The following is a 27,405-nucleotide window of genomic DNA, read 5'->3' on the forward strand; positions in this document are numbered from 1 at the left end:
AAATGAACTCCACTCTCAGGTTTCAAGATCCTTGAGATCACTGACTTGCCAATGTAATTGTCAGGGGGTATAGCTCAGTGGTAGAGTGTTTGACTGCAGCTTCGAGAGGATTTGGTTCAAATCCAAATGCCTCCTTAAAAGCCTGGTCCTTCAACAAAAAATAATTGCATGTCCATTTCCATTATGTTCAGGAGCTCCACTGACTAGGGATAAACAGAAACACTCAACATTTTCCTGTGCAAATGCATAAAAATCTAGCAAACATGTCCCCCAGCTGAAATCAGTTCCAATCCTCTAAGGGTCTAGTTTATGTTTTCATCAATGAAACAAAGGCACGTGAAGACACATTTGCAGGTCCTTGTCCTCCACGGGCTACAATGTGCAGAAGAACAAGAACCAAATCCACTTGGGAGGAATGGACTAGTCTGTATTACATTTGGTAAGTAAGTTGCCATTGGGACTGAAAACTCTACTGGAGGTGGACAGGAGCCTGTTGCAAAAATAAAATAACCAAGATTTACCAAACTCCCTGTTACACATTCAATCCTCTCTTTTTTCTATTCTATTAAACTGGGAGCAAGTTACCAGTGACCCAGGGCTGGGGTGGAAGGACGGTGCAGGTGGGGGGAGGAGCCGAGGGCTGGGGCAGCAGGGTGTGTGTGGGTGGGGGAGCACTGGTAGGGGGGAAGGGGAGAGTCAAGAGCTGGGGCAGCACAGGGTGTGTGGGGGAGAGCCCAGGGCTGGGGCAGCAGCGGGGTGCGCGTGGTGGGAGGCCCAGAGCTGGGGAGGCGGGGGTGCAAGTGTGGGGAGGGGAGAACCCAGGGCTCGGGCAGCAGGGCGATGGGAGGGCAGACAACATTTTTTTTTGCTTGGGGAGGCAAAAAACTTAGTGCCAACCCTGCCTCCACATACCATAAGGTAGGTAGGAGCGGATCATTATTATCCCTACTGGAAAGAGGGAGAAGCTAAGGCTGAGAAAGGAGAATTGACTTGTCTTAGGTCACACAGGCAGGCAGTGGCAGAGTTGGGAATAGGACCCAAGAGCCCTGATTTTCAAACTAACCATCAGATCTTGAATTTCACACATTGAATGACCTGAATAAAGTGTTCTCAGATGAGCTCCACACCAACAACAGTGCACAGTAATTATTCAGCAAGTATTTGAGGAGAACTGCAATGTTAGAGAGAATCATGAACTGCTCAGAGACCATTAATGCAGAGAAGCAGCAAAATTCATCAAACATATGACTGGTTCTGACTTATTTCCTTGGTCTTAAAAGAGAACAACAAGGACCTGAGTCTCCTCCCTGTCAATAACCCCCTGCTCAGCCAATCAGGGTAGAGACTGAGGACGGGAAGCTGAGGGTTCTCACCAGAGAGCCCAAAGGATGGCCCAGGTCACTGGTGGGGATCACTGCCCCAGCACTATTTCAGCCCCACATTTTTGGGTGGACCTCCCACAGTGCGAGCTGCAGAGCACTCCCCCGCAACACACACACACACACAAACACACACAGACACCGCTCCTGGTGTTGGGAGGGAAACAGGTGAAAGGACAAAAGAAGAGAAAGGAGGAAGGGGTGGAGGAAAAGGTGAAACACAAAGGATAAACCCTAATGTCTCCAGTAATTCTAGGGGACAAAATCCCAGGTGCGGAATAAAATTCTGCCTCCTTAAACTCCTGTTTTCCATGTTTAGACTTCGTTACCAGATGGATCAGACTGAACAGGTTTCAAACCTTGAGGAGGCTCTTACCTTCTAAACAGGGATGGCTGTTTTCTAGTAAAATCAGGAAAAGGGAAGGAGAAAACTCAAAAGAGGTTCCTCCTGGTGCTCACGTCCGTGAACCCGAATACTCTCTCAGTCCTCAAAGAAAGACCTGGAGAAGGAGACTTGCTGAAGCAAAGCCACAGGGTCTCTGAGGTTTCCTGGCCCCTCGCCCCTGTCCTGCCTGGCTGATGTCAGCATCTCTCTGTGAGGTCACCACCTCCCCACCACCTTTGACCAATAGTCTGAGGTCCTGCAAAAGGCTTTGTGATGTCACTGCCACACCCCTCCCTTGCTGGGCTAATGTCCTGCCCCTGCCCAGGCACTTTGGATGTTTGAGCTGCTCCCTGTGGATCACCCCACTCAGGGAACATTCATTCTAGGCAGCAAGCCGGCTAGACAGTAAAACATCAGATGCTGCTCCCAATGCTACACTCAGTTTTTCAGAAATTAGTCGACTTTATGGCCAGAAGAGACCATTAGAGCATCTAATCTGACCCCCTGCATATCACAGGCCTCCTGTATGACACAAGAGCTACTTTTGGGGCAAGCACATTCCAGAAAGACATCTAGTCTTCATGAAATGACATCAGGAGATGGCAAATCCACCACTTTCCTTGGTAGCTTGCTCCTGTGGTGAATCATCTTCGCTGTTGAATATTTGTGCCTTAGTTGTAATATGAATTTGTCTCTTTTCACCGTCCAGCCATTGGGGCTTGTTATGCCTTTCTCGGCTTTAATACCCAATCTTTTCTCTCCATTAAGGCCCTTCAACAGTTCAATGAAGTCACCTTTCAATCTTCTTTTGATAAGCTAAACAGGATGAGCTCTTTCAATAGCTCACTAGAAGGCATTTTCTCCAGCCCTCAGAACATTTGGTGGCTCTTTGTTGCCCCAGCTCCAATTTCACAACATCTTTTTCAAATGAGGACACCAAAACTGGAGGCTATTCCAGTATCAGTCTCACTGATGCCGTGTCACCTCCTGTGACGTTATTGACATAATCTGTAACTGTATAGATCACCATTGTGACCACTGTTCTATATTTGCAGCCAATATTATAGAAAGGTTGTCGTGTAAGGGGTCTATGGAGAGGTTCTGATTGGCTGATTATAATTATGCTATCTCTAGATGTGTATCATTCTTGTAGTTGACGTTATGAATATTGGCTTTATGCTGCCTGTATTTCAAACTTGTGCTCTGCTTCCAGGGGACACCCCAGCCAGACAAGTTGGTGTCAGTTCTGCCTATCCTGCTTGATGGCCCATTAAGGACCATCAGCTATACAATCGACCCATTGAGAGAAGGCAGATATCCCTTGTCACTGAGCAAGGTATGCAGGGACCTGCCTATGGACAGAACTCTAAGGTTTTTCTATGCCAGGTGCTGTATAGAGTGTCCTTGGGACAAAGAAAGCAAAGACCACATGGCAAGAGACTATAAAAGGCTGATGCCTCATCTCCATCTTGTCTTCAATCCTGCTTCATACCCCTGGAGGGACTTTGCTACAAACTGAAGCTCTGTACAAAGGACTGAATGACCCATCCCAGCTGTGGATGGACTCCAGAGACTTGAATTGAACCTGCAGTTTATTCCATCACTGTTACAAGCCTGAATCAAGAACTTTGCCATTACTGTATGTGAATGGTTAAAATCCATGTGCATTTTATATAACAACCTGGTCTATGGATTTTGCCAGCTCTTTTCCAGACCCAAAGTCCAGAGTATGGTCAAGGGACCAGAGGCCTAGCAAATAGTGATCAGCTAAGAGAAAGCTGGGTAAACAGAAAGCCTTGCTTGCTAAGATAGGCCTGGTCAGAAAATTGCCAGGTGTTGGAGCTAAGAACTAAAGAATTGTGTCTTATTCAGAGTTGCAGATTGAACAAAGAATCCCTGTTCCTATTGTGTTAGTCTCTTCTGTAGGGAGACGTTCTTCCCACTGATCCAGCCTTACGTTTAGGAAAAGTTGGCATGTTAGTATTAGATATGGCATCCTTCCACCTCCCTTCCAAGGGACCAATGCCTGCCTTAAGACACACAGAAAACAATCTTTATTGCCATATACTTTCACTGTTTCTTTGCTTTAACCCCTAGGAATGTACCTGTTGGACAATCAAAGGAGTTGCTCCATTCCTATGAACCCCAAATCTGTGGAGGTTTGAGCTACTCCCTGTGGATCACCCCACGCAAGGAACATTCGTTCTAGGAAGCAAGCTGGATAGACCAGAAAACATCAGATGCTGCTCCCAATGCTACACTCAGTTTTTCAGAAATTAGTCAACTTTACGGCCACAAAAGACCATTAGAGCATCTAATCTGACCCCCTACATAGCACAGGTCTCCTGTATGACACAATAGCTGGTGAGGAAGGGGGGGGTGGAGGAGGTGAGCAGGTGGGCAGTGGTGGGGGGGCAGGTGAGCCGGCGGCGGGGTAGAGGGCCTGAGGAGACGAGCGGGCAGGCAGTGGCTGGGGAGCAGGTGAGCTGGCGGCTGGCCCCAGCTTACCTCCGCTCCGCCTCCCTGTTTTGGCAGGGAAGTGCTGGGGAAGGAGGGTTTGTTTCCATGGGGCGGGGGTTGTTTTGGGAGGGCTGCGTGGCATTTGGGGGGTATTTCAGCAGCACGGGGGGGGTTAGTGAGACCGGGGGGGTTTCAACCCTCAGCTGTTTTCTTTGGAGCAATATTGCCCTCGCCGCTTTATGAGTTGTGCAGGCCTGGACTAAACCAGAGACTCTGGACTCAGCATTCAAGTATCCTGCAATCTGAACTTCGAATCTGATACATTCCCTCATTGGCTACCATCGTTTGCCCAGCACGGAAGTGCTTCTTGTCCAACAAGACAGCCAGATTGGGGCCCATAGGCATGGAATGACTCTGAAGGAATCAGCTGTTTCTGTGCTTCATGAAACTTTGGATCCAAATGGTAAAAGACAGTTGTGCCCAATTTAATCATGGCGTCCTTTAGGAGTGTGTCCAATGTCACTTAACTAGGGAGCAGGGTTCTAAAAATAGTTTACCTGGGCCACAGGTCACCATAGCTTCCATCTCTGGGGTGAAAATCAACCACCACTACCTGCAATTTCTACCTGAGTTCTTGTCAAATCTTTGACCTTACTTGGAGTAATTTTACACGTCTCTGGTGTAGAATTCTTCACCAACCACACAACAGATCAGTAGCGATAGTGAGGCACAACTCCCCCAAATATGCCCTTTCATTTCTTTAATCTGGTGGCACAGATTTAAATTAGGGACTAAATTCAGGTGCGGTTTAGAATCCCTGTAAAACACCAAATGTCAGGTATCTATGGAAAATAGGTCTCTTTCTGCAGCTATGTCACATTCAAAAGGGATTTCATTTTCTACATATTTGCAGCATCTCCCAGCTCCATTTGAGCTGAACAGAAACATCACTTCCATTTTCCCATCTCTACCTAGATAGGAATTGCATTTCCCAAATAAAAGGCAACATGCACCTGATTAGGAAGGAGATCTCTTCAGGAGCAACCTCCTGCAGGGCCTGGCCACAACTGCTTTGGAAGCCCAATGCAGGGCTATCGTGCTTAGTTAAAAGTCATTTACTAGGGAATCCTCTTCCCAGACAGTTAGAAAAAATACTGACCTAACAGATTGAACAACAGAGGGATTGGGATGGTGATGGGGAATAACGGAATCCCTCTGACTTACCCTATCTTCTTCTGTTGTTACAGAGGGTGAAATGACATTTTCCCCTATCCCTGCCCTGTTGCTGCTCTTCGTTATAGTTCAATATATTTTAAGTGAGGAAAATGGTAGGAAAAATATCTGCTCCCCAGCACAACCTGAAGCAACATCAGAGCAACTGGGAATGAAACAATTTGTTTCCAAAGGGGGAACTCGATGACTAACAATTGCTGTGAAATGGGGGAATAGTATAACCGTGATGCTCAGGGTTTGTTTAGACTAGGAAAAGTGATGGAGTTTAGGTCAGGTCCAGAGGAAAGCTAATGTCAACCACTGCCCTTGGGCTGCATCCACTCTACAACTATAACTGTCTTTTTACACCAAGATCACTAACTTGAGCAGCCAACGCCATGTGCAGCCCTAGTGGATGGAAGGCACAGGTAGCTTTTGCCTCAGTGTTGCTTGTTGGGAATCAAACCTCTCTCCCCCACCTGGAGCTGATGAACATTCCTGGCTGGAGGGGGGCACGCTCCTATGAGTCAAAAGGAAAGGAGTTGATAGAAAAGATCACAGGACTGACCCCAAAGAAGGGTGAGCTGCAAAAGGCAGAAAGAGGCAACTCATCTGGGGGAGCTGAGAGACCACGGTGAAGATGGTGCAAAGATCACTATATTGGAATTAGCAAATGTGATTTTTTTAAAAAACAAATCTTTGGCCAGCCCTAATCAAGGCATTTCTTACAGTTCTCTCCCATTTGGATTTTCTGATGTCTAATAGGGAATGACCTCTGATTGAAGCTTTTCCCAAATGCAGAGCACGTGTAGGGTCTCTCTCCACTGTGGATTCTGCGATGTCTGACAAGGTCTGAGCGCTCAATGAAGGTTTTCCCACACTCAGAGCATGTGTAGGGTCTCTCTCCTGTGTGGATTCTCTGATGTCTGCTCAGGGTAGAGCTCTGACTGAAGCTTTTCCCGCACTCGGAGCATGTGTAGAGCGTCTCTCCTGTGTGGATTCTCTGATGTGTGATAAGGTGCGAGTTCTGATTGAAGCTTTTCCCGCACTCGGCACATGTGTAGGGCATTTCTCCTGTGTGGATTCTCAAATGTGTGATAAGGCTTGAGCCCCGACTGAAGTGTTTCCCGCACTCAGAGCACGTGTAGGGCGTCTCTCCTGTGTGGATTCTCTGATGTCTGATAAGATGTGAGCGCCAACGGAAGCGTTTCCCGCACTCAGAGCATCCATAAGGTTTCTCACCTGTGTGGATTATCTGATGTGAGGTAAGGTGTGAGCTCTGACTGAAGCTTTTCCCACACTCAGAGCACATGTAGGGTCTCTCTCCTCTGTGGATTCCCTGATGTGTGAAAAGGTCTGAACTCCCATTGAAGCTTTTCCCACACTCATGGCATGTGTAGCGTGTCTCTTCCAAGTTGATTCTCTCATGTGTAATAAGGTCTGAGAGCCTACTTAAATTTTCCTCTGGCCTCTGCTGAGTCTCACAGGCTTTTGCTTTTTCTGGCAGTGCACAACTCCCAGAAACATTTCCTTTGGGTCTTCCTGATAACGTCCCATATGGTTCTACTTGCTCAGCATCTTCCTGCTGGGGATTCTCCTCCTCTTTCTCACTCACTATCTCAACACCTGATGGGAGACAGAGAGAATCCAGACATAAGTCACTCCCTGTGCCTGAGAAAAAGGAAATGACAGAGACAGGAATGGAATAAGGGAGAGCCTAGTAGTCTTGCATTAAATGACCAAACTTTTCTGTATGACCCTTCCCAGTCAGTGAAACCTGCAGTGAAAAACTTTCCCTTGACTTTACTGAATTTGGATTTCCTGTCTTGTTGAATGGGTCCCTGGGAGCTGTCAGGCAAATATCCATGGAAAAGGGAGTAGATGTGAGCTTTGTTGGTTGGGAGATTTGACTGTGTTTTGTCTCCTTGTGAGATGGGCAAATTGGAGGAGCTCTTGCAGCATTTCTGATGATTGAGTTAAAAACTGCTACCACCTTTTGTTTTCAAAATAGCTCAGCCCTCAGTGTGTTCAGCATTTCTGAAAACCTGGCCAACATTTTGTTGCCCAAATGGCAGCTGAGTTCGTCTGAAATTCTGGCTCTAGGGGTGAGCATGAGACCTTCTGAAAACTCTGGGCTCTGTGTCTGGAAGCTCTAAGAACCTTCAGAACTTTTATCTTGTGTGAGAGCCTGATGAGAAAACCTTCCTTCTGTAGAACTCAGCAGAGATTTTCTCACTGACTTACAATCACAATGTTTTATCTTGATCTCAGGTTTAGATACCAACAAAATGCATTTATTGTATTTTTACAAGCAATTTGAAACAAACATCCCTAGTTGGGCAGAGAGATAGAAGTAGGTCTGCCACTAAATCACATTCCCTTTCATCAGTAGCTACCTGAGCAAGGTAGTAATCAGTGGGCAACAGGTGAAAGGCCCATTGTCCATGCTTAGAACACTTCAGCAGCTAGACCTCAGGAATGGAAGAGGCTAATGATCAGTTTCTCCAGGATAGTTACTTCCAAAGAGTGGGATGAAAATTTTTGGCTGAATATTTTATTTGCTGAAATATTTTGGTTAACCCAAAATGATTTTTTGGTTTTGTTTCAGCAAGAAAATTGGGAAAAAAAATTCATCTTGGGTCAACCTGAATGTCTATTATTGTTATTATAATGTTGGATAGGCTAGCTAGCAAGGGGGGGGAATAATTTGCACATCTATTTGTGTAAAAGGGCATGCAGCCTGGACTTCCAGGTGCACACGGGAAACATGCCCATATTCTGTTACTAGTCAGTGGGAAGCTTTGATTTTTATATGGTCTCCAAAGCCCTTCCCAACATCATGTAGAAGATGGGGGAACCAGGAAAAAAACATGGATTTGTTTAAATTGGAAGTGAAAAAATAATTGAAGGTTTTCTGATGTGAAGTCACTTTTCCCTGACTGGGAATTGAACCTAGGCCATTGCTGTGAAAAATGCCAAATCCAAACCACTAGACCACCAAGGAGTGATGATGCTGTTCTTCTTCTTACTTATGCTACACTTCCTTAGGCTACTTTCTGTCCAATTTCTGAAGCAGCTCTATTGTCCACTCCCTGAGGGGCTAAGAGCAGAGAGTGCAGGAACCCCTATACTCAGGGTCACAACCTGAGCCCAATCCAAGCCACTGAAACAAACTCAAATGATGCTTCAGCTTCCTCCAGCAGGATCACAGAGCAATACAAAGAAAACCCATGAGGAACAATTGTCCTCTGCCTTCATTTACCCCATCGCAACCCTCTCAGCAGCCGACTCTTGCAGGAAGGACACTGAGCTGATAGGAGCTCTGGCACAGAGACCAAGGGAGGGGTGTTGCTCCCCCTGGGTGTCAGCTGATCACATTCTGACTCGGGACTCTGAGCTTTGCCATCTTGTGAGTTCTGTGTCCTCAACCAGCAGCCAAAGTGCTGAACTCCCCAGACCCTTCTGCTGGGAGCATGGTGATTGCACAACAGCTGCAAGCCCTTTTTCCTTCTCCTTGTCCGCCTCCACTTCCCTGGCCCTTCCCCACAAATGGTTCTATCAGGTGCTGGAGGGATCTAAGGACCTCACCCACCTCTTAAAGCGCAAACTGATTCCCTTCTCTGACATTCTTGGGCCTGGGTTTCTTTTGAGTTTTTCCCAAGGGGGGCCTGATTCCCTGTGAAAATGTGTGTGTGGCACCAGCTTGTCTGCCCCCTCTCTGGGAGCTGAGAAGCTTTTTCAGACTCTCTCCCACTAGATGAGTCTAACAGCACCTCTCCATTGTGGGATAATCCTAAATTTCACCCTCCCACCCTGGTTTCTCTGACCAGCTGATGGCGACAGCATGTTAAATCAACCCCAGCTCTCTGGTCTAGAAAGCAGCATCTAACCAGCCTTGTGACAGCTCCGGTTTGCTCGCTGGAGACATAATCAGGAAAAAAGGCGAATGTCAGAAAGGGAACCTCAGCTCGCAAATAAATACCCTCAGGGCTCCTTCTACATAGAGACTGGGCAGCTGGTCGTGCATTAAAGCCCCACATTGGGTGGTAGTGACAGCCACTCTTCCACTTATATTCACAGCCCAAAATGAAATAAACTCTCTGTCCTCTCTACCACCTTAGGCAGGTAATGTGTCTTCCTCTCTCTAAGCTTCTGTAAAACATGAAGAGAGAACAAACTGACGTTTGCATCCTCTGTTGAGACAGGTTTTTCTCCTCTTCCATTCTACCCCAGGCAACAGAGGGGGGATAATAAACATTTAATGGATAATTCCAGAGAGAAAAGTTTGGTCATTATAAATAGGATGATCCATTGAATCATATAGAAAGGTGGGGCAGGGAGGGACCCCGAGAGTCAGGACCAAGTATCCCTAGGCCATCCCTGACAGGTGTTTGTATAACCCCTTCTTAAAATCCTCCAATGATGGAGATTCTGAAAATTTCCATTGAGGCCTCTGCCATGCAATCAACGACGCTTGGATCATGGTTAAAGGCCAGGCTGTGATTCAGAAAATTTGGATTCAGTTCCCAGTTTGGTCCCATTATTTTCTGTGCAAACATGGACAAATTACAGCACATCTTCGGGCCTCAGTTTCCCTATCTGTAAAATGGGAACCGCCCTCCCACACTTTTGTCTATTTCACCTGTGAGCTGTTGGCAGCAAGGACTCTCTCTCTCACTCTGAGTTGTATAACACCTGGCAGAATCAGGGCCCCCACTCTCGGTCAGGGTCTCTGCAGTGCTTGGCCCAACTAGGGCACCCACTCTTGGATGGGGTATCTGCAGTGCCCAACCCAATGAGGCCCCAATCTAGGAGCCTAATGAGGATACAAAAATCTCCCTTTTCATTTGTTTATTTTAAAAAGTCCATTTTTAGCCTTCAAGTTCAGCCAGAAAACATGGCCCAAGAGTCTCAGAAAAACCAAGAAAGTAATAACATTACCCCCAAAGGGAGCATTTTTAAACATCTCATGATTTTTGAGCTGCCCTCTGGATTTTTGAGTCCAGAGTCCTAGTTACTCTTCTCAATCTAACCTTGGCTGAACTCTGGAACTGTAACCAGTGACACTGAACTAGTAAGTGGAGTTGTACAAACAATTTTCCTTGGGCCGTTGGTCATCATCGCTTCCTTTACTGGGGTGGAAACCAAGAACTGAGGGTGTGCTCTTTCCACTCCAGTTCTTTCCGAATCCTTGGCCTTGGTTAGGGTAAATTTACACTTCTCTGAAGTAGAATCCTTTACAAAACCACTCCAAATCTCAACAGTGTTAGTAAGCACTGGCTTCCCGAAACATGCTCAGCTTTTCTTTAATTTGGTGGCACAGTTCCAGGCAAGGGACTGGATACAGGGCTGGATCATAATCTTTGTTTGTTACCAGAGCTGGAGATTCTATTCAAAAATAGCTATTTTTCTGCAGCTATTAGATTTCCAACAGTGATTTTATACACATTTTCAACACCTACAAAGGATAAATTCAACAAAAAGCCCACTTCTATTTCCTCAACATCTGCATCAAGAAGGGCAGCATTCCCTGTAACACAGGATTAGCTAGGAGAGAGCTTTTGTTGGGCCTGGGGTACATATCATTTGGGAGCCAAATACATGGGAATTTTGCCTAGTTCAAAATCACCTAATGTGGAGTTCTATCCCCAGATCATCTGAGACAATATTGACTTCAACAACTGAACTACAATGTGATCATATGAAGTTCCTTCAGTTAGTTGGGGTTCTGCTGTTGTTAACCATTTCTGAGTGGAGAATCACTGCTGTGTCTTTGTTAGTATGTCCAGTAAATTGGACAGTTCTCTCCTGTTGACAGAATTGCACTTGAATTGTCTCCCTGTCATCATGGAGGGATGGGGGAAAAGCAAAGCTGAAATCATAAATGAGGACTTTAGAAAATGGTCATTTGTCTTAAATTCTCCAATAAATCTGAGCTACATCCTATCAAACTGAACTAATATCCAACTGGGTGACCAAACAGCCTTCAGGAAAGATAGAAACCCATACCACAGAGAGACAGAATACATGACAATGGAAGTGTTAAGTGAAATTCCAGAGCAGGTTATATCTGATTATTCAGAATCAGGACAAGAGATCCTCCCATCACATTCTCCTCTGATCCATTCAAACCTGCTTCACTCAGCACTGTCTCAATAGTCAGTTATGTTATTTACAACATGTTTAATATCCTAGCATCCCCATAATGGGGGACAAAACAGATACTTTGTAAGAAGTGGCTTTACCGGTAGATGGAACCTGAGATTTAAACTCCCAATGATCACACTGTGTTTGGGATCCATTTCGATTCCCCTCCCAGGTCTTTGACACTTACATCTGCACTCATAGCAACTCTGATATAGGATTAAAGTCAAACCATCATCTCCAAGTACAGATAATGGAGAATGCTTCATCACATGACATTTTGAAAAGTGGATGGATAGAATGTGAAGGTAAACTATACATGGCTCAGACAAAAGGTAACCGTTCTGCAGTGATGGGGAAGGAGGGAATCTCTGAGTCGCCCCGTATCCTTCCGGTGTCACAGAGGCTGAAATGACACTTTTTTTCCTGCCCCTGCTCCTCTTCATTTAGATATAATTTGAAAAGTTACCAATAGAACTGCTCTTCAGCACAACCCAGAGCAATGGGAGAACAACTGGCAATGATACAATCTGAATCACTGGTGACTCTAACAATAACTTTGCAATAGGAGGAATGCTATAAATGTGATGTTCCCTTGTTTCTTATGGAAAGGGCTCACTCAAATTACTCATGAGACAATGGAGTTGATAGAAAGGACAAACTGGTCTACCTCAAAACAGGGCAAACTGTAAAAAGGCAAAAATGGGCCACTCATCTGGTCAAACTGAGGGATAATGGTGCTGCAAACAGTTCAAATAGCTTCAAAAGTTACTGTGTGGGAATCAGTAAAATTATTAAAGAAAAATAAAGTATTGATAGCCCTAGAGGCTTTTATAGTGTTGATCTCCTTGGCAGATTCTCTGATGACTAACATGGGCTAAGTGCCCACAGAAGGTTTTCCCGCACTCACTGCATTGATAGGGCCTCTCTCCTGTGTGGATTCTCTGATGGGTAAAAAGGTTTGAGCTGCGATTGAAGGTTTTCCCACACTCACTGCCTTGATAGGGCCTCTCCCCTGTGTGGATTCTCTGATGTTCGGAGAGGGTTGAGCTGCTAGTGAAGCTTTTCCCACACTCACTGCATTCATAGGGCCTCTCCCCTGTGTGGATTCTCCGATGCCTAATAAGGTGTGAGCTGTGATTGAAGGTTTTCCCGCACTCACTGCATTCATAGGGCCTCTCCCCTGTGTGGATTCTCCGATGCCTAATAAGGTGTGAGCTGTGATTGAAGGTTTTCCCGCAGTCACTGCATTCATAGGGCCTCGCTCCTGTGTGGATTCTGTGATGTTCAGAAAGGGCTGAGCTCTTAGTGAAGCTTTTCCCACAATCATTGCATTTATAGGCCCTCTCTCTTGTGTGGATTATCTGATGCCTAATAAGGTGTGAGCTGCGATTGAAGCTTTTCCCACACTCACTGCATTCATAGGGCCTCTCCCCTCTGTGGATTCTCAGATGGCGAAAAAAGCCTGATCTGTGAGTGAAGCATTTCCCACACTCACGGCATTCAAAGGGCCTTTCTCCTGTGTGGATTCTTTGATGCTTTATAAGGACTGAGTAGTCAAATAAATTCTTCCCACCTTCAGTGCATGTATTTTTTCTCTTTCCCATGAGGATTTCCTGCTGTGTTGTGGTTTCGTTGAGGTCCGTCTGAGTTCCCCGACAGGAAATACATTTATCCACTTTCTCCCCTGGATGGTTTCCCTGCTCTCTTTCTGGTCTGTGCTGAATCTCATAGGAGTTTCCCGGCTCATGATTGCAGGACACATTCCTTTTCGATCTCTGCGATAATTCTCTGTGTTTATCCACTTGCTCAACATTTCCCTGCTGAGAATTCTGCTCATCTTTCTCACGTACCATTGAATCACCTGCTGTGGCAGAGACAGAAACCTCAAACAGGGATGGAAAGGGGAAGGCCAAACCAAAACAAGTGCTGGAGAGAGGTCAAATACAAATCAGGAACTGAACTCCCCCAAACTCTTCCCCCAAATGTAGTGGTGGGATTTTATGTTTGTATTTTATATAATTTGGAATGAAGAATAAAGAATAATTATGTAGCATGTATTAAGTGTATTGGTGTATGATCTGAGCACATCCTGCCAGCCACCCTTTTTGAATAACAGAAAGGAATGGCTAATGGGCCAATGGGTAGAGATACATCAGCCAGAATCTGTGTCTGGACTGATTTCAAGGCAGTAACAGACCTTTGAGGGTCACCAATTTGTTGCAGGTTTAGCATTTTAAAATAAGCAAAAGAATGCCATGATTGTTTTCTTTTGCGTTGCAATTTGATGTTCCTGTTCAAAATGTTCAGTGTAAATTAATTCTGGTTTGTGTGTGAATAAGGAATGTACATGTTAAGAGGTAAGTGTGAAGGTCATCGCTGAACCAGATGTACGAGGGATGAACTGAAGAAAGACGTAAGGGCGCCAGGAGGCTGCAACACACCCCTACTGAAATGTCAGAGGAGGGCAGACTGATGATTCTAAAGATGAGACAGGCAGGGCCACCCAGAGGATTCAGGGGGCCTGGGGCAAAGCAATTTCAGGGGCCCCTTCCATAAAAAAATTGCAATACTATACAACACTATATTCTCGTGGGGGCCCCTACGGGGGGCAAATTGCCCCACTTGCTCCTCCCCTCACGGGCGGCCCTGGGAAAAATGAACTTTCCACATCTCGGCACAAACCCAGTTTTGAGAAAACTTCTTTACAAGGTATCACTGGTTCTCAGCATCAGCTAGTGCTAAAAGGCACTAAAGCTCATTAAAAGGGTTGGACAAATATTTTCCATCAAAACTTTTTTTGGATCAAAAACTAGGGGTTTTTAAAAAGCAGAAAAAAATCACGGACAATGTCTGCTTTCCTTCAAACTTTGTTGTGGTTTTTTAAATTGAAAAGCTGAAATTAGTCCGCCAAAACCTGAACATGGTTTGGGGTTTCAGAAGTGTGTGGCCAAATATTTGCTGCTTGTTGTGTTTGATTGCTTAAAGAAACAATAAAAAAAATTCTGCTAAAAAAAAAAATCCAAAACTTTTGAACCACCTCAGCTTGCGACCAAATGCCTGAGCCCATCCAGGCAGAGATTTTTCCAGGTTTCTGATACTCTGCTGGCTTCCTTGACTAACATCTGTCTGCATAACTTTGGGTTCACTTACCTTAGAACATAAGAACAGCCATACTGGGTCAAACCAAAGGTCCATCCAGCCCAGTATCCTGTCTACCGACAATGGCCAATGCCAAGTGCCCCAGAGGGAGTGAACCTAACAGGTAACGATCAAGTGATCTCTCTCCTGCCATCCATCTCCACCCTCTGACAAACAGAGGCTAGGGACACCATTCCTTACCCATCCTAGCTAATAGTCATTAATGGACTTAACCTCCATGTATTTATCTGTTTCCTAGAGACTGGCTCCACGGGGTCCCTCACAAACTGGAGACGGTTACTGTGGGTTTGTCTTTACTATAGCTTATGTACATACTCCACGAACTGAGCATTTGAGCTTGTCCAGAATCTGGGATGAGCCTATGTTGTGAAAACTGAAATGCTCAAAATAGCACATGCATGTGAATGGACACAGGGTGCTAAATACAATTAACCCAGAGCTTCTCAAACTGGGGGTTGGGACCCCTCAGGTGGTCATGAGGTTATTACTGGGGGTTGCAAGCTGTCAGCCTCCACCTCAAACCCCGCTTTGCCTCCAGCATTTATAATAGTGTTAAATATATTAAAAAGTGTTTGTCATTTGTAAGGGGGGGGATCACACTCAGAGGTTTGCTGTGTGAAAGGGTCACCAGGACAAAAGTTTGAGAACCACTGAATTAACCCCTCTGAAGCCTCAGGGAATGCAGGGGAGGGGGGTCTCCCTTCGTAGGGTTGGGAAGGATATTGCTCTTCTCATGTGATCCCTCCCCCAGTGGCTAATTTTAAATGAAGCTCCCCTCCCCTGCCACGAATCACCCTATGGCACTGAAATTAAATACAGACTATAATTTGGCATTTGAGAAGTGAAAGGGATGGGAGCCCTAATGGAAAAGCTAACAGCTTGGCTCTTCTGCAAGCCTCAAACTGCTGAATGAGCTTTAGGGTAGGGAAGGCTGTGCCTCCCAAACAGCCTGGCCCTGCTCCCTATCCGACAACTGATTACAACATGACGGTGCAAAACTCATTGGTCCCAATGAAGGAAAATCAGTATATAACCAGGGTGCCTTGCTATGAAACTTTGGGTTCATCCTGCCAAGACTTCCCCAGAGGATCGTGTTGCAACTGACAGAACCCGGCTCCTCCTACCCATGATCAAACTAGCTGGCCACTAGGTTGATCTGGACTTTGGACTGGTAACTATAACATCGACTGGCGGGACAGTGTGTGTGTGTGGTGTGTGATTGAATGCATATGATAATTGTTGTATCTTCAATAAATGCGCGTATTGCCTTTTCCCTGAAAAGATCCTGTGTGCTTCTTATAAGCTACCCCCAAGGTAGCTAGCTAGCACATCTTGGAGGGACTGTTCAAATTAAGTGGTTCATCAAGACACACTTGGTTGACAGTGGATCATGGGAGAAGCCCATCTACACTGAGTGGACTGTCATGTAAATGTGCTGTCTGGAATCTAGGTAATGGCTTCCTGCAATGACTGAGGGAAAATGGGCATGAACATGTGACTTGCCCATGTGACTCCAAACTTCATCCTGTTGCTCTAATTTTCCACAGTAAGAACCATGGGATGCCTTTCACACGGCAAAAGCTATAAAAGGCCATGGAAACACCTCCATTTTGTCTTCAATCCTGCTTCTTACCTCCAGAGGAACTTTGCTACAGACAAGCTCTGAGTAAAGGACTGAATGACCCATCCAAGGTGTGGATGGACTCCAGAGACTTGATTTGAACCTGCAGTTTATTCCATCACTGCTACAAGCCTGAACCAAGAACTTTGCCATTATGGATGTAATTGATTCCCTTAGCCAATTTTAACTCCCCCCTTTCTTTCTCTTTATGAATAAACCTTTAGATATTAGATACTAAAGGACTGGAACCAGCATGATTTTTGGGTAAGATTTAAGTTGTATATTCACCTGGGAGTGGCTGGCCCTTTGGGATCAGAAAAAACTATTATTTAATGACACTGGTTGTAAAGAACCACTCAGCTCTGAATCCAGTATTTTTGGTGGTGATATAAGAACCGGAATGCCTGAGAAAACTGCCTTTATGTTTCTTGTTAGCCAGTGTGGTGAAACAGGAGTTTACTTTTGTGGCTGGTTTGGTCTATCTTATAAAAGAACAGGAGTCCTTGTGGTACCTAAGAGACTAACACACTTATTTGAGCATAAGCTTTTGTGGGATACAGCCCACTTTATCAGATGCATGCTTATGCTCAAATAAATGTGTTAGTCTCTTAGGTACCACAAGTACTCCTGTTCTTTTTGCGGATACAGACTAACATGGCTGCTACTCTGAAACTTATAAAAGAATATCCACCAGTTTGGGGTTGTGTTTGCCCTATTTCTCAGCAGTTCGTTCTGAATTTGGCATCCTCAGTTGTGACCCACTAGGGTGCCAAGGGAGAGGGCTGGGTCATGGATTTACAGGGAGTTAGGTGACCCAACCTTCATACAGACTCCCTTGGGACCGCCCTCTTTAGGGTATGTCTAAGGTGCATCAGGGAGTCGGCCGCCTTCCAGGCTGAGTCTCATGCTAGCGCATTAAAAATGGCTGTGGAGACATTGCTTTGATGTTAGGGCTCCGCTTGGAGTTCAGACCATCCAGCCCACCCACCCCCCTCAACCCCTGGCTTTAGAACCCAAGCTACAGCTGCAACAGACAGCGCCTGCACCGGTATTTGTAGTGAGTCAGCATGGACTCTGGCTGGGAGGCAGCTTCCAGACGCAGTGCAGACAAACCCTTAATGGGCGACACGCTCGCTTTAGCTTTTTCCAAGGGTGAACCCTGGTTCCCCTTAGAACCATAGAGTTAAAAGGACCACAAAGGTCATCTAGTCTAACCCCCTGCCTTTTGAAAACCTCCAGTGAATAACCTTCCACCACCTCCCTAAGCGTCTGTTCCATTGTCCTACGGTTCTTCCAGTTAGGAAGTTGTTCCTGAGATTTAATCTAAATCTGCTGTGCTGTAGTTTGAACCCACTGCCTCTTGTCCTGCCCTCTGTGACGAGAGAGAAGAACTGTTCCCCATCCTCTGTATGGCAGCCTGTAGCGGGGAAGTCGAGCAGGGACCACAACCTGCCCGTTGGGCTACAGAGCCAGGAAAGCCACCTCCACCCCTCCAGAAGATGAGGGGCGGACAGGAAGCAGAAGTACAAAGGGAGGGGGCCCTGCAGCTCAGTTGGGCTGGAGCTGCCGAGGGAGACAGACACTTATCACCCGCTGCCGGAGCGGGACACCGAGGACCTGCTGGGGCGGCCGCCAGAGGACTGGCCAAAGCTCCCAGGGTCACCAGCCAGTCGAGGTGCCAATGAGTTGATGGGCTGCCACAGACCACCAATCCCTGGGGAAACGGAGGCCAGAGGTACCAAACCCTGGGGATTGTAGGAAGTAGCCCAGGGAAACTCGACCATCGTCTGGCTGAGTGTTGGCCTGACACTAAGTAAGGGTGTTGTGGGCGGATCCCCCCGATCCAGTGGCGGATTACACTGCCACTGCTAGGGCCCGGGGCTGGGACCCGGTGGAGTCAGGTGGGCCGGGGTCCTCCTACCTCCTGCCACCCACCTTTGGCCAGGAGGCCTGTATTGGTCGACCGGCCGCCGAGCTAGGACGCTAGACTGGTGCTTGGCCCTGCCTGAGCCCTAGACTGTTTGGTGCTCGCCCTGGGCAAAGCCCCTCATTGTTTGCTGCCCCACTCTGCCTGAGGGCCTGGGCTTGAAGACCGTGAGGCTCTGCCCTGGGACAGACCAGGAGGGACGGCCACACACGCTCACATGGCCTTTCGAGTATTTGAAAACCACTGTCATATCCCCCCCCCCCCCATTAACTCATTTCCAAACTAAACACACCCAGTTCCATCAGCCTTTGCTCACTGGCTTGTGTTCCACCCCTTTGACCATCTTTGTCACTTGCCTCTCGACTCTTTCCAGTTTCTCTACATCCTGTCTAGTCACTGGTGACCAAAACTGGACCCAGGACTCCCCTGGCCTGAGGCCTAACCAGTGCTGAGTAGAGCAGTACTATCACCACCTGTGATTTGCATGCTATGCTTCTCTTAATGCATTTGCTTCTTTTTGCATTACCATCACGCTGTTGACTTCATGTTGAGGTTGTGATCCACCACAACTCCCAGATCCTTCTCAGCAGTGCTGCTGCCATTCCAGTTATCCCCCATTCTGTATTTGTGCAATGGGTTTTTCTTCCTGAAGTGTAGCACCTTACATTTGTCTTTGTTGAATTTCATTGTTGTCTATAGCCCAGTTTGCCAATTTATCAAGATCTCTTTGAATTCTTGCTCTATCCTCCAAAGTGTTGACAACCCCCCGCCCCAGCTTTGTGTCATCTGCAAATTTGATCAGTATGCTCTCTATTCCTACATCCAGGTCGTTAATGAAGATGTTAAATAGCAACAGACACAAAACAGATCCCTGTGAAATCTCATTTGAGAAATCCCTCCAATCTGACATCATTCCAATAATAGTTATTCTTTGCTTGTGGTTGTGTAACCAATTATATATCCACTTAATGGGAGTTCCGTTGAGCCTGCATTTCTCCAGCTTACTCACGGGACTGTGTCAAACGCCTTTTTGAAGTCCAGGTTTTTTAGCCACCAAACCAGTTACCCTATCAAGGAAGGATATCAAGCTGGGTTGTCATGCTACGTTCTTAGTAAATCCATGCTGGCTGCTACCGATTACCCCTTGGGTAGCAGCCAGCATGGATTTACTAAGAACGTAGCATCCTCCAGGTATTCGCAAACTGAATGTTTTATACATTGTTCTAGTAGCTTCCCTGGTATTGAGGTCAGGCTGATTAGTCTATAGTTCCCCAGCTCCTCCTTTTTCCCCTTTGTAAAGATGGGCACTATGTTAACCCTTCTCCAGTCTTCTGGGACCTCTTCTGTCACCTGAGTTTGCAAATATTGCCAGAGGCTCTGAGATTTCATCAGCTAATTCTGGGCTGAACAGCAAGAAAGGAGGTGGGGGGCTGGTTTGGGGGATTAAGAGCTCTGTTATCAACATTTCAGCTGTTGAGCTTGAGTTGATGGCTGCCATCCACGAGAAGTCATCAGAGGGAGGCGGGGATTTCAGTTTGGACAGAAGGAGACAGGTCTGGAGTAGAGCGGTAGATCTGTGACTCATCAGCATACGGACAGTAGCTGAATTTGTGTCTGGGGTGAGATTTCCCAGAGATAAAGTGCAGAGGACTGAGCCCTGTAGAACCCCCACAGAAGAGTGGAGTGGGGGTGAGGAGGATCTTCCTAAGGACACGCTGAAGAAGTGATTACAGAGGTAGGAGGAGAACCAGGAAGCAGACAAGATGTCAAGACGACGACCATGGTCAGTGGTATTAAAGGCGGCTGACGGGTCAAGAAGAATAAGGATGGAGCACTGGTTCTGAGCTTAGCCATTAGAGACTATGGCAAAAGCATTCGCAGTGGAGGGCCCCAAATATCTGCCTCCCCGAAACCTTCCCTTCCCACTGCCACCAGGATCCTTCCTGCTCCTTGGAGCAACCACTCCCCATCCCCTTCCCACTATCCTCAGTCTTTTCCACTTCCAAGGATCCCAGATCTCCTACCCAATCCCCCCAGCTCCAACAGCACCACTGCTGGGACCTCCACTCCCTTTCTCCATTCCCAGGCTCCCACTCCCCCAAACCACCACACTCCCTGTTCCCAGGAGATTCTGTCTCTGATTCCTCACCTCCTCTTACTTCCATGGTACCCATCCCTCCCTGATTCCCTCTAGTCTTCCACATACCTATCCCTTTCCTCGCACTACACTCAGCCTTCCCTACCTTGTGGCACCCCACAAGCACTAGTTCCCCCATCATCTTCTCCACTCCCACTGCTCCCTGCTCTCCTTCCCCCTACCCCCCAAGAACTCCTGAATAGGAACCTCACACTGCTCTCACAGTCATTGGCTGGTTGGGTCAAGAGGACATGCTGTGGCCACTGCCTCTGAGCTACACTCATTCATCTGAGTCGGAGCCGTACCACTGTTAACTTTCAGACTAGGTGTATTGTGCGTTTTGCTTGCATTCTGAAGGAGTTCCTCTTAGATGTTTCCCCCTGATTCCAAAATTTCAGGGCTGAGAGCAATATTTTAAAGTGTTTTAAAATCCACTTGCAGACTCTGGCCTCTTCTGAGCTGCAAAGTTTTGTCAGCATAGCTCTATTTGTTAGGGATGCAAAAAACCACATCCTTAATTGATAAAATTATGCTGGCAAAATCTCTCATGCAGACACAGAGTGCTGAAAAAGTCTATTAGAAAAATAAGGAAATCAAATGCCCATAACCTACATCAATACCGAGTACAGGTTGCCCAGTTGTGCCACATGCCTTTCCACTAGGTGGGTGGTGGCTAAACTTAAACCTCTGAAAACCAGAAGAGGAAGAGTTAATATACACACCACCCCTTAAATGCAACCTTAACTCTGCCCCTGGCCCTGCAGCTGGCACTAGCCACTGGGAATGGCTCAGTAAGGCTGGTGCAAAGGTTAACAAACTAATAAAGGAAGTGGAGGTGTCTCCATTTCTTGAAGTCTTCAAGTCGCAGTGGATGCCTTTCTGGGGGCAGATTGAGTCCAACACAAGGTATTCAGCTCAGTACAGCAGTAACTGGATGAAATTCTATGACCTGTGTTATACAGGTCAGACTAGATGACCTAATAGCCCTTTCTGGCCATAAAATCTATGATTCCAATATAGCTATGAAGGACTAGGAACGTGCCATTGTTTGTGTTGTGTTCAGAGATGGGAATCCCAGCATTTCTCCACATGCCTCCAGCTGTGTGCACTGGGTCAGCTGTAGCTGTAACTGGATGGTGGTGGGAGGAGTTGGAGCAGCTGGGCAGAGCTGTGACTGCGATATGAAGGGAGGTGCATGTGAACCCTGAGGGACCTAGTCTGCCCCATTTCAATGCACTCAATTGGCTGTTGCTGAGACAGGGCAGAGCAGAGGTGGCATTGTGGGGGTGGCATGAATCTTAACTCTTCATTTCCCCTTCTAAGAACTGAGGGGACGGGAATCCTTACCCAGCGAGGTCACATTCTCATAGTTCTCCTGCATGACGTCTCTGCAGAAGGCTCTTTGACGGGGGTCCAGCAGAGCCCACTCTTCCCTGGAGAAATACACAGCCACCTCCTCGAAGGTCACCGGCCCCTGAAAGAGCAAGAGCCCCCCACTCACAACCTGCTGCCCCTCTCACAGCCCCACTATTCATGGGGGAGAGGAGCCAATCAAATGGATGCTCTGAGAGAGAGACAGTCAACAGGGTCCCACCCCCACCCTGCTCAGAGCAGCCAGGAGGCAAAACAGGAGGGGAGGTAGAGATCCCCTCACCCCCCCAGCAGACAGAGGGGGAAGGGTCTTCTCCTCCATCACACACCTACAAGCCAGAGGCTGATACGGGGGATGGGGCCCCCTGCAGGCTCCAGGGTTGGCTCCCCAGTAGGAATCCCAACAGGCTTCCCATTGCCAGCAGCTGGAAGGAAGGGGAGGGGTTATCTACTCTAGGCCCCACTGGTGGGTAACCTCCCACCCCCTCCTTCAAATCTCCTAGCCGCCTCTGGCCAGTAGGTTCATGTTCTTGCACTGGGAATCTGATACATTTCCCCAGCGCTGTCCAGGGTTCCCCCACTCCCAACACAACCCCATTCCACAAATAGGGTCATTTCCTCCCCCAAGCCCCATGAGTCTGTTCCCGGAATCCAGGACTTGGGTTAAACAATTCCCAGCAAGTTTGTCACACGCCTTGTCCCCCTCCCTTTCTCCACCCTGGGTGTTTCCTGCCCCCATCCCACCTCCAGACTGAGCTCCCCCAAAGATCCCAGGCCCTCAGTATTTCCTGCCCCTTCCCCTCCAGCAGGAACCCACTAGCAACCCCGCAATAATCCCTACCTGGACTGGCTCCACTACAGCCAGTTCCCTTCCCTGTCCCGTGGGAGGCTGGGACAATCTGGAGCCAAAGGTGGGCGTTACTCTGCCGCCTGTCAGGGTGAGAAGGGTGACAGGGAAGATTTCAGAAGTTAGTTCCTGTCACATCATGATTTTCCCCGGCCTTTTCCCTGCACAAGATGTTTCTGACTCGCATGCTGGGAAAACATTCCATCACTTTATCACAGCCCAGACCTAACCCCTTCCACCAGCACTAAACCCACTGTGCTACTTTTAAAACCCTGAGAGCAACTCCCCCAACGGTGGGGACCAGGCGGAGGCAGGGACAGGACAAAGTCTGCCCAGTGCTGGCGTGGTAAATAAAATGAAGTTTGCTGGTGATATTAAGATGGAAGCCATTGTCAATAGAGACCAATAGTGGAACATTACGTGGGGCTCACTTCCATTCTATGTATTATGTTCCTCAGCCTCATGCTTCAGGGTTTCAGCCACCACTGGTAGGGGTCAGGAAGGGATTCCCCCCCCCACCCCCAGTGTATTTTGAGAGGGTTTATTTAATCTCCTTCCTCTGAAGCTTCAGGAATGGCCAGAGAAGACGACAGGATATTGGGCGGGGTGGACCAGGGCAGTGAAGTGGCACTGATCACTCAGTCTCTCCCTCTCTCTAAGGTGCTTGGCTGGCTGGTTCTTGCTCCCATGCTCAGGGTCTAACTGACACTATAGTTGGGATGGGGAAGGAATTTCCCCCCCCCCAGGTCGGGTTGTCAGTGACCTTGGGGGGGGGGGGGCAGGGAGTTTCATCTTCCTCTGCAGCGTGGGGTGTGGGGCATTCACTAGGACTACCCAGAAATATCTCACTTAACCATTTCCCTGCCACTGCAGGGGTCTGGGGCACTGGGGCACCTCGGTCCCTCCTATTCTCTGCCTAGGGCATGTAAGAGTCTAGTCTCCTGGGGGCTGCAAGGCTTTGGTCTCACTCCAGCTGTTGGGTTTAGTTGGCGGGTGCTGGGGGGTGTTGGCAGCCAGTGCTAGACAGGAGGTCAGACCAGATGATCCAGGGGTCCCTTCTGGCCTTAGACTTTATGACTCTATGACTGGATGTGGGCAGGTTTGGGAGCTTCTGACCTCCGCCCCCCCTCCCTCACTTATTTCTCCTTCATTTTCTGACTTCTGTTCCCCCACATCCCTTCCTCTGCCTGGGAGACTTAGTGACCAACAATCCCTGGGTTCCTTTGCTCTCCTGCGATCGCTGACAGCACTCAATGCCAGTTTGAATCAAAACTTTCTGCCTCGTCCCCATTTCTACTAACCACCGCAGGGGTTTCAGTCTCGCTGGCTGGGGTACAGGCAATGAAAGGGTTACTGTGCACAGCTGCAAACTGCCTCATTTCACAGCTGAGATAAGTAAGCAAGTACCTCTTATTGGCAGTCAATTTTTTTCTGACCCCTGTATATTTACTATAAAAGAAAGAATAAAACATGTATCCCTGCTGAGTCTATATATCACTTGTATATTTCAAGAGGCTGGCAGAGAACACTGACCACAGTGAACAGGGGAGTGCAGGAGTGGGGGAGTGAGATTTTCTTTGCTTTAGATCATAATGAAACACTCAACATCTCACCGCCTCCTGACTGCCGTTCCCTGAGCCCCCAGGGGTCACAAACCACCAGCTGAGGAACACCAGCCTAGATCATTCTTTTGTATCGGCATTGACTACGCATGGGAAGAGAGTGCTACATGGTGTGAAGGAGCCCAGTGCAATGACATACATGGACCAACCCTGGGAACTGTTAATTCCAGTAACACCCACGTTTTGAACTCTCTGCCTTACTTCACTGTAAAAAGAAGACAAAAGTTCATAAGATCTTACAATACCCTATAGCAGCAAGTTGATGAAAAGTAGGTTAAATTCTTTCAGCCATGAAGGCCATGCACAGGTGCAAGACGACCAACGACAGAAAATTCAATTAGTCCAAACAAAAGGGGGCTAATGATGTCGTTCAGGGCCAGCACTAAGCTCTGTGCTCGGTGAACAAGAAAACGTGGCAACAAAGCTACCTAGCCCAAATTTGGCCTTAGGGACATGGATTTAATTAGTAAACAAAATAATAAAAAATTAACTATGCCACCTACATAGAGATGGGGGGGGGGAGAGAAAATCATCTCCCACCTCACCCCTGACATGGCAACACTGCTACTAAACTGATATATTTCCTTTCTGAGAGGCTTTGTTTTCATTATATTTTAATTTGTGCTCCTTCCTCTTCTCATGATGCACGTTTATTAATTTGCACTTCATTTTGACCATAGTTCTATCCTGTTTCTCAGAAAGGCTCTAAGGGCTTGTCAGTTAAAATATGTTCCAAAGAGACCCATTGCTCCCGTGATTAGTGACTTTCTTAAAGTCTCTCAGTGCTTGTACGTTAAACTAGTTTTCTAAAAAGAGCCCTCTTTTTAAGAGCAGGATTAGTAATGAAACTTACCCTCTTTCCCACAAGCCACTGCCTCTGTGCCACCTTTACTGTCTGATGCAACACCTTCAAATAATTCTGCTGAGGATGTTTCCCAGAAATTAATCATGGCTAGGAATGTATGGGGAGAAAAAAAAATTAAGATTCTATCTTAAATGCATAAAATTAATTTAAGGCATAATGTAAGTATAAAAAAAAAGTTTAGAGCAAAAAGTTAATTAAAAGAACCAAACAAACGTTGCATTCTTAAAGTAGTGCAGGTTATGCAAAAAAACTATATATAATTGCTGTTTTAACCAAATTAGATGCTAATAGCTGTTTTATTTATTTAAAGTGTAAAAATCAGCTACAACCTGTGTCACAAGAGGTAAATAGTGCACTAAAATAATTATAAGTTAAAAATGTGACTACATTACCAATTTAGAGTCACAACAAAAAAAGTCTATTTTTTTAAAAAAAACTCTAACTATACTAACAAACTTTCAAATAAATAGTTTTTAAAAAAAGCTCAGCCTTTGTATTTTTTTTTTAAAAGTATCAAGCAGCCACTCAAACACAGGAAAAGTTGTCAAAGACCTTAGTGGTTTTTAAAAAAAAGCTTTAAAATCAGACTATGCAAACTTAATTAAAAACACTATTAATATTACTGAAATTAAAACTGCAAAATAAAATTCTTAAAATGAATGTAGTCAGTTAAAAATGCAATAATTAAAGAAAGCAAAGGTAAAAAAATGAGTACTAAAAAAACTGCAAAACACTTTAAATGCTTATGTGACATTGTTGAGCTAAAATATTTAAGAAACAATCAGTTGAAAATATAGTGGTGCAAGAACAAAGTAACATCGCTTCCCATTGTTACACAGCTTCCAGGAGCTGGAGGCTGCGATCCCCTGTCGTTAACATGGTTATTGGTCTGAAATCTCCCCATGGCCAGTCAGAGACAGACACGTACCTGTGTCGCTCCCCAGCCCCCGTCGCAGCGTCTCTAGGGGAAGGAGAAGATGGGAGAGGTGAGAATTCAGGCCCTCGCATTCGTGGAGAAATCCCCATTGCTTATTAATGGAACTGCTGTTAACTACGAGATGGTGACAGAAATCAGAGGCCGATAACGCAGCCGCTGCAAGACAGAGCCAGCCCCACAGGGCTGCTCCATGGGGAAGGGCGACTCGCTGAGCTGGGCTGTGAGATGGAGCCGAGGATCAGTGACATCACTAGAGTCCCTGACTCCTCCCCAGGGCGAGGGTCGCTCTAACCAGAGGAGACGCCACCCCCAGACTCCAATTCACCTTTGAATCCCAGCAGCACCTCCTGCAGCATGGCACTTTGCAGAGAGAAATCGCTGAGTCTCTTCTCCAGCTCCGCCAACGACGGCTCTGGCTTCTGAAACGTCCCATCCTCCCTGCTGGGGAAAGGAGGGGTGAAAAATAGGCCTGAGCCCCAGACCTTGAGCCCAGCAACCCCCAAACTCCAGGAAACCTGGATCTGACCTTTGCAGCCTGAGATGGTCGTTGTCATGGTGAGTCACCTCAGCCCTGTGCTCCCCAGAGAGACGGGAAGTGGGGAGACACCAGAGCAAGGAACGGAGACATTGTTCAGGAGCTTTCGCAGGGACGCTCTGGTTCTGTGGGGGGCAAAGCCACCCCCTACGCTGGGTTACTGCAGTAACAAGGGGCACCAGCACGGGGATCATGTGGAAGGGAGGAGACACAGACCAGAGTGGGCAGGTCCTACATGCTGACAGTGGCCACAGACAGAGCCCAGGGCTCCAGCAGGGAATGAGTCTGGGCCCTTAAACACCAAAACCCCCGAACCCTTCAGCTGAAGCAGTAACCCTGGGGTGTCCAGCTCATTCGCAGAGGGGGCCACATTGCCCTGTCCGTTACGGCCAGTGCATCAGGTTAGGACTCTGTGCCCTGCTCCATTCACAGCAGAACACCCACTGCTCCCCATGGGACACCCACGTACGAGGAACAAGGGGAGAATCTGCCCTTCGCATTGGAAATAAAATTTTAGTTCTTAGTATTTTGCCAAGTCTTTGTCTGTCAAACTCAGTGTCACTCAGGAGGAAAACAGCCCCTTCCCGGACACCCTGTAGGGCCCTGCTGGTTCTTCCCTGTGTTTCCCTGCCTTTCCCACCCTCCTTTCTCCATTTCTCTCTTGCTTCCTTGTCGTTGTGTCTCTCCTCCGTTCTTCCCTCCCTACAGCAACCCCCTATTCCCACCCCACAAAGGCTTCACTCCTGCCCTCTCCCCGTTCCACCTGCTCGAGTGATCAGCCAGGGAACGTTTAATGTTCAC

At 47.1% G+C, this 27,405-nt stretch overlaps 1 protein-coding gene across 1 annotated transcript in view; it reads right to left on the bottom strand.

Annotated features, from left to right (window-relative positions):
- LOC120393650 (zinc finger protein 213-like) overlaps positions 1 to 26,415 on the bottom strand; it is an 89,985-nt gene extending 63,570 nt beyond the window's left edge. Inside the window, exons 1-5 of the mRNA XM_039518243.1 lie at positions 26,395 to 26,415; positions 26,061 to 26,093; positions 25,121 to 25,219; positions 22,640 to 22,728; positions 21,812 to 21,901 (exon numbers count right to left, since the gene is read on the bottom strand). Of these exons, the coding sequence (XP_039374177.1) occupies positions 21,812 to 21,901; positions 22,640 to 22,728; positions 25,121 to 25,217 (276 nt within the window). The 5' untranslated portion in view covers positions 25,218 to 25,219; positions 26,061 to 26,093; positions 26,395 to 26,415. The remainder of the gene's footprint in view (positions 1 to 21,811; positions 21,902 to 22,639; positions 22,729 to 25,120; positions 25,220 to 26,060; positions 26,094 to 26,394) is intronic.
- Positions 26,416 to 27,405: the final 990 nt, after the last annotated feature.

The sequence above is a fragment of the Mauremys reevesii genome, unplaced genomic scaffold (genome assembly GCF_016161935.1).
Source record: "Mauremys reevesii isolate NIE-2019 unplaced genomic scaffold, ASM1616193v1 Contig29, whole genome shotgun sequence".
In the NCBI taxonomy this organism is placed as follows: Eukaryota; Metazoa; Chordata; order Testudines; family Geoemydidae; genus Mauremys; species Mauremys reevesii.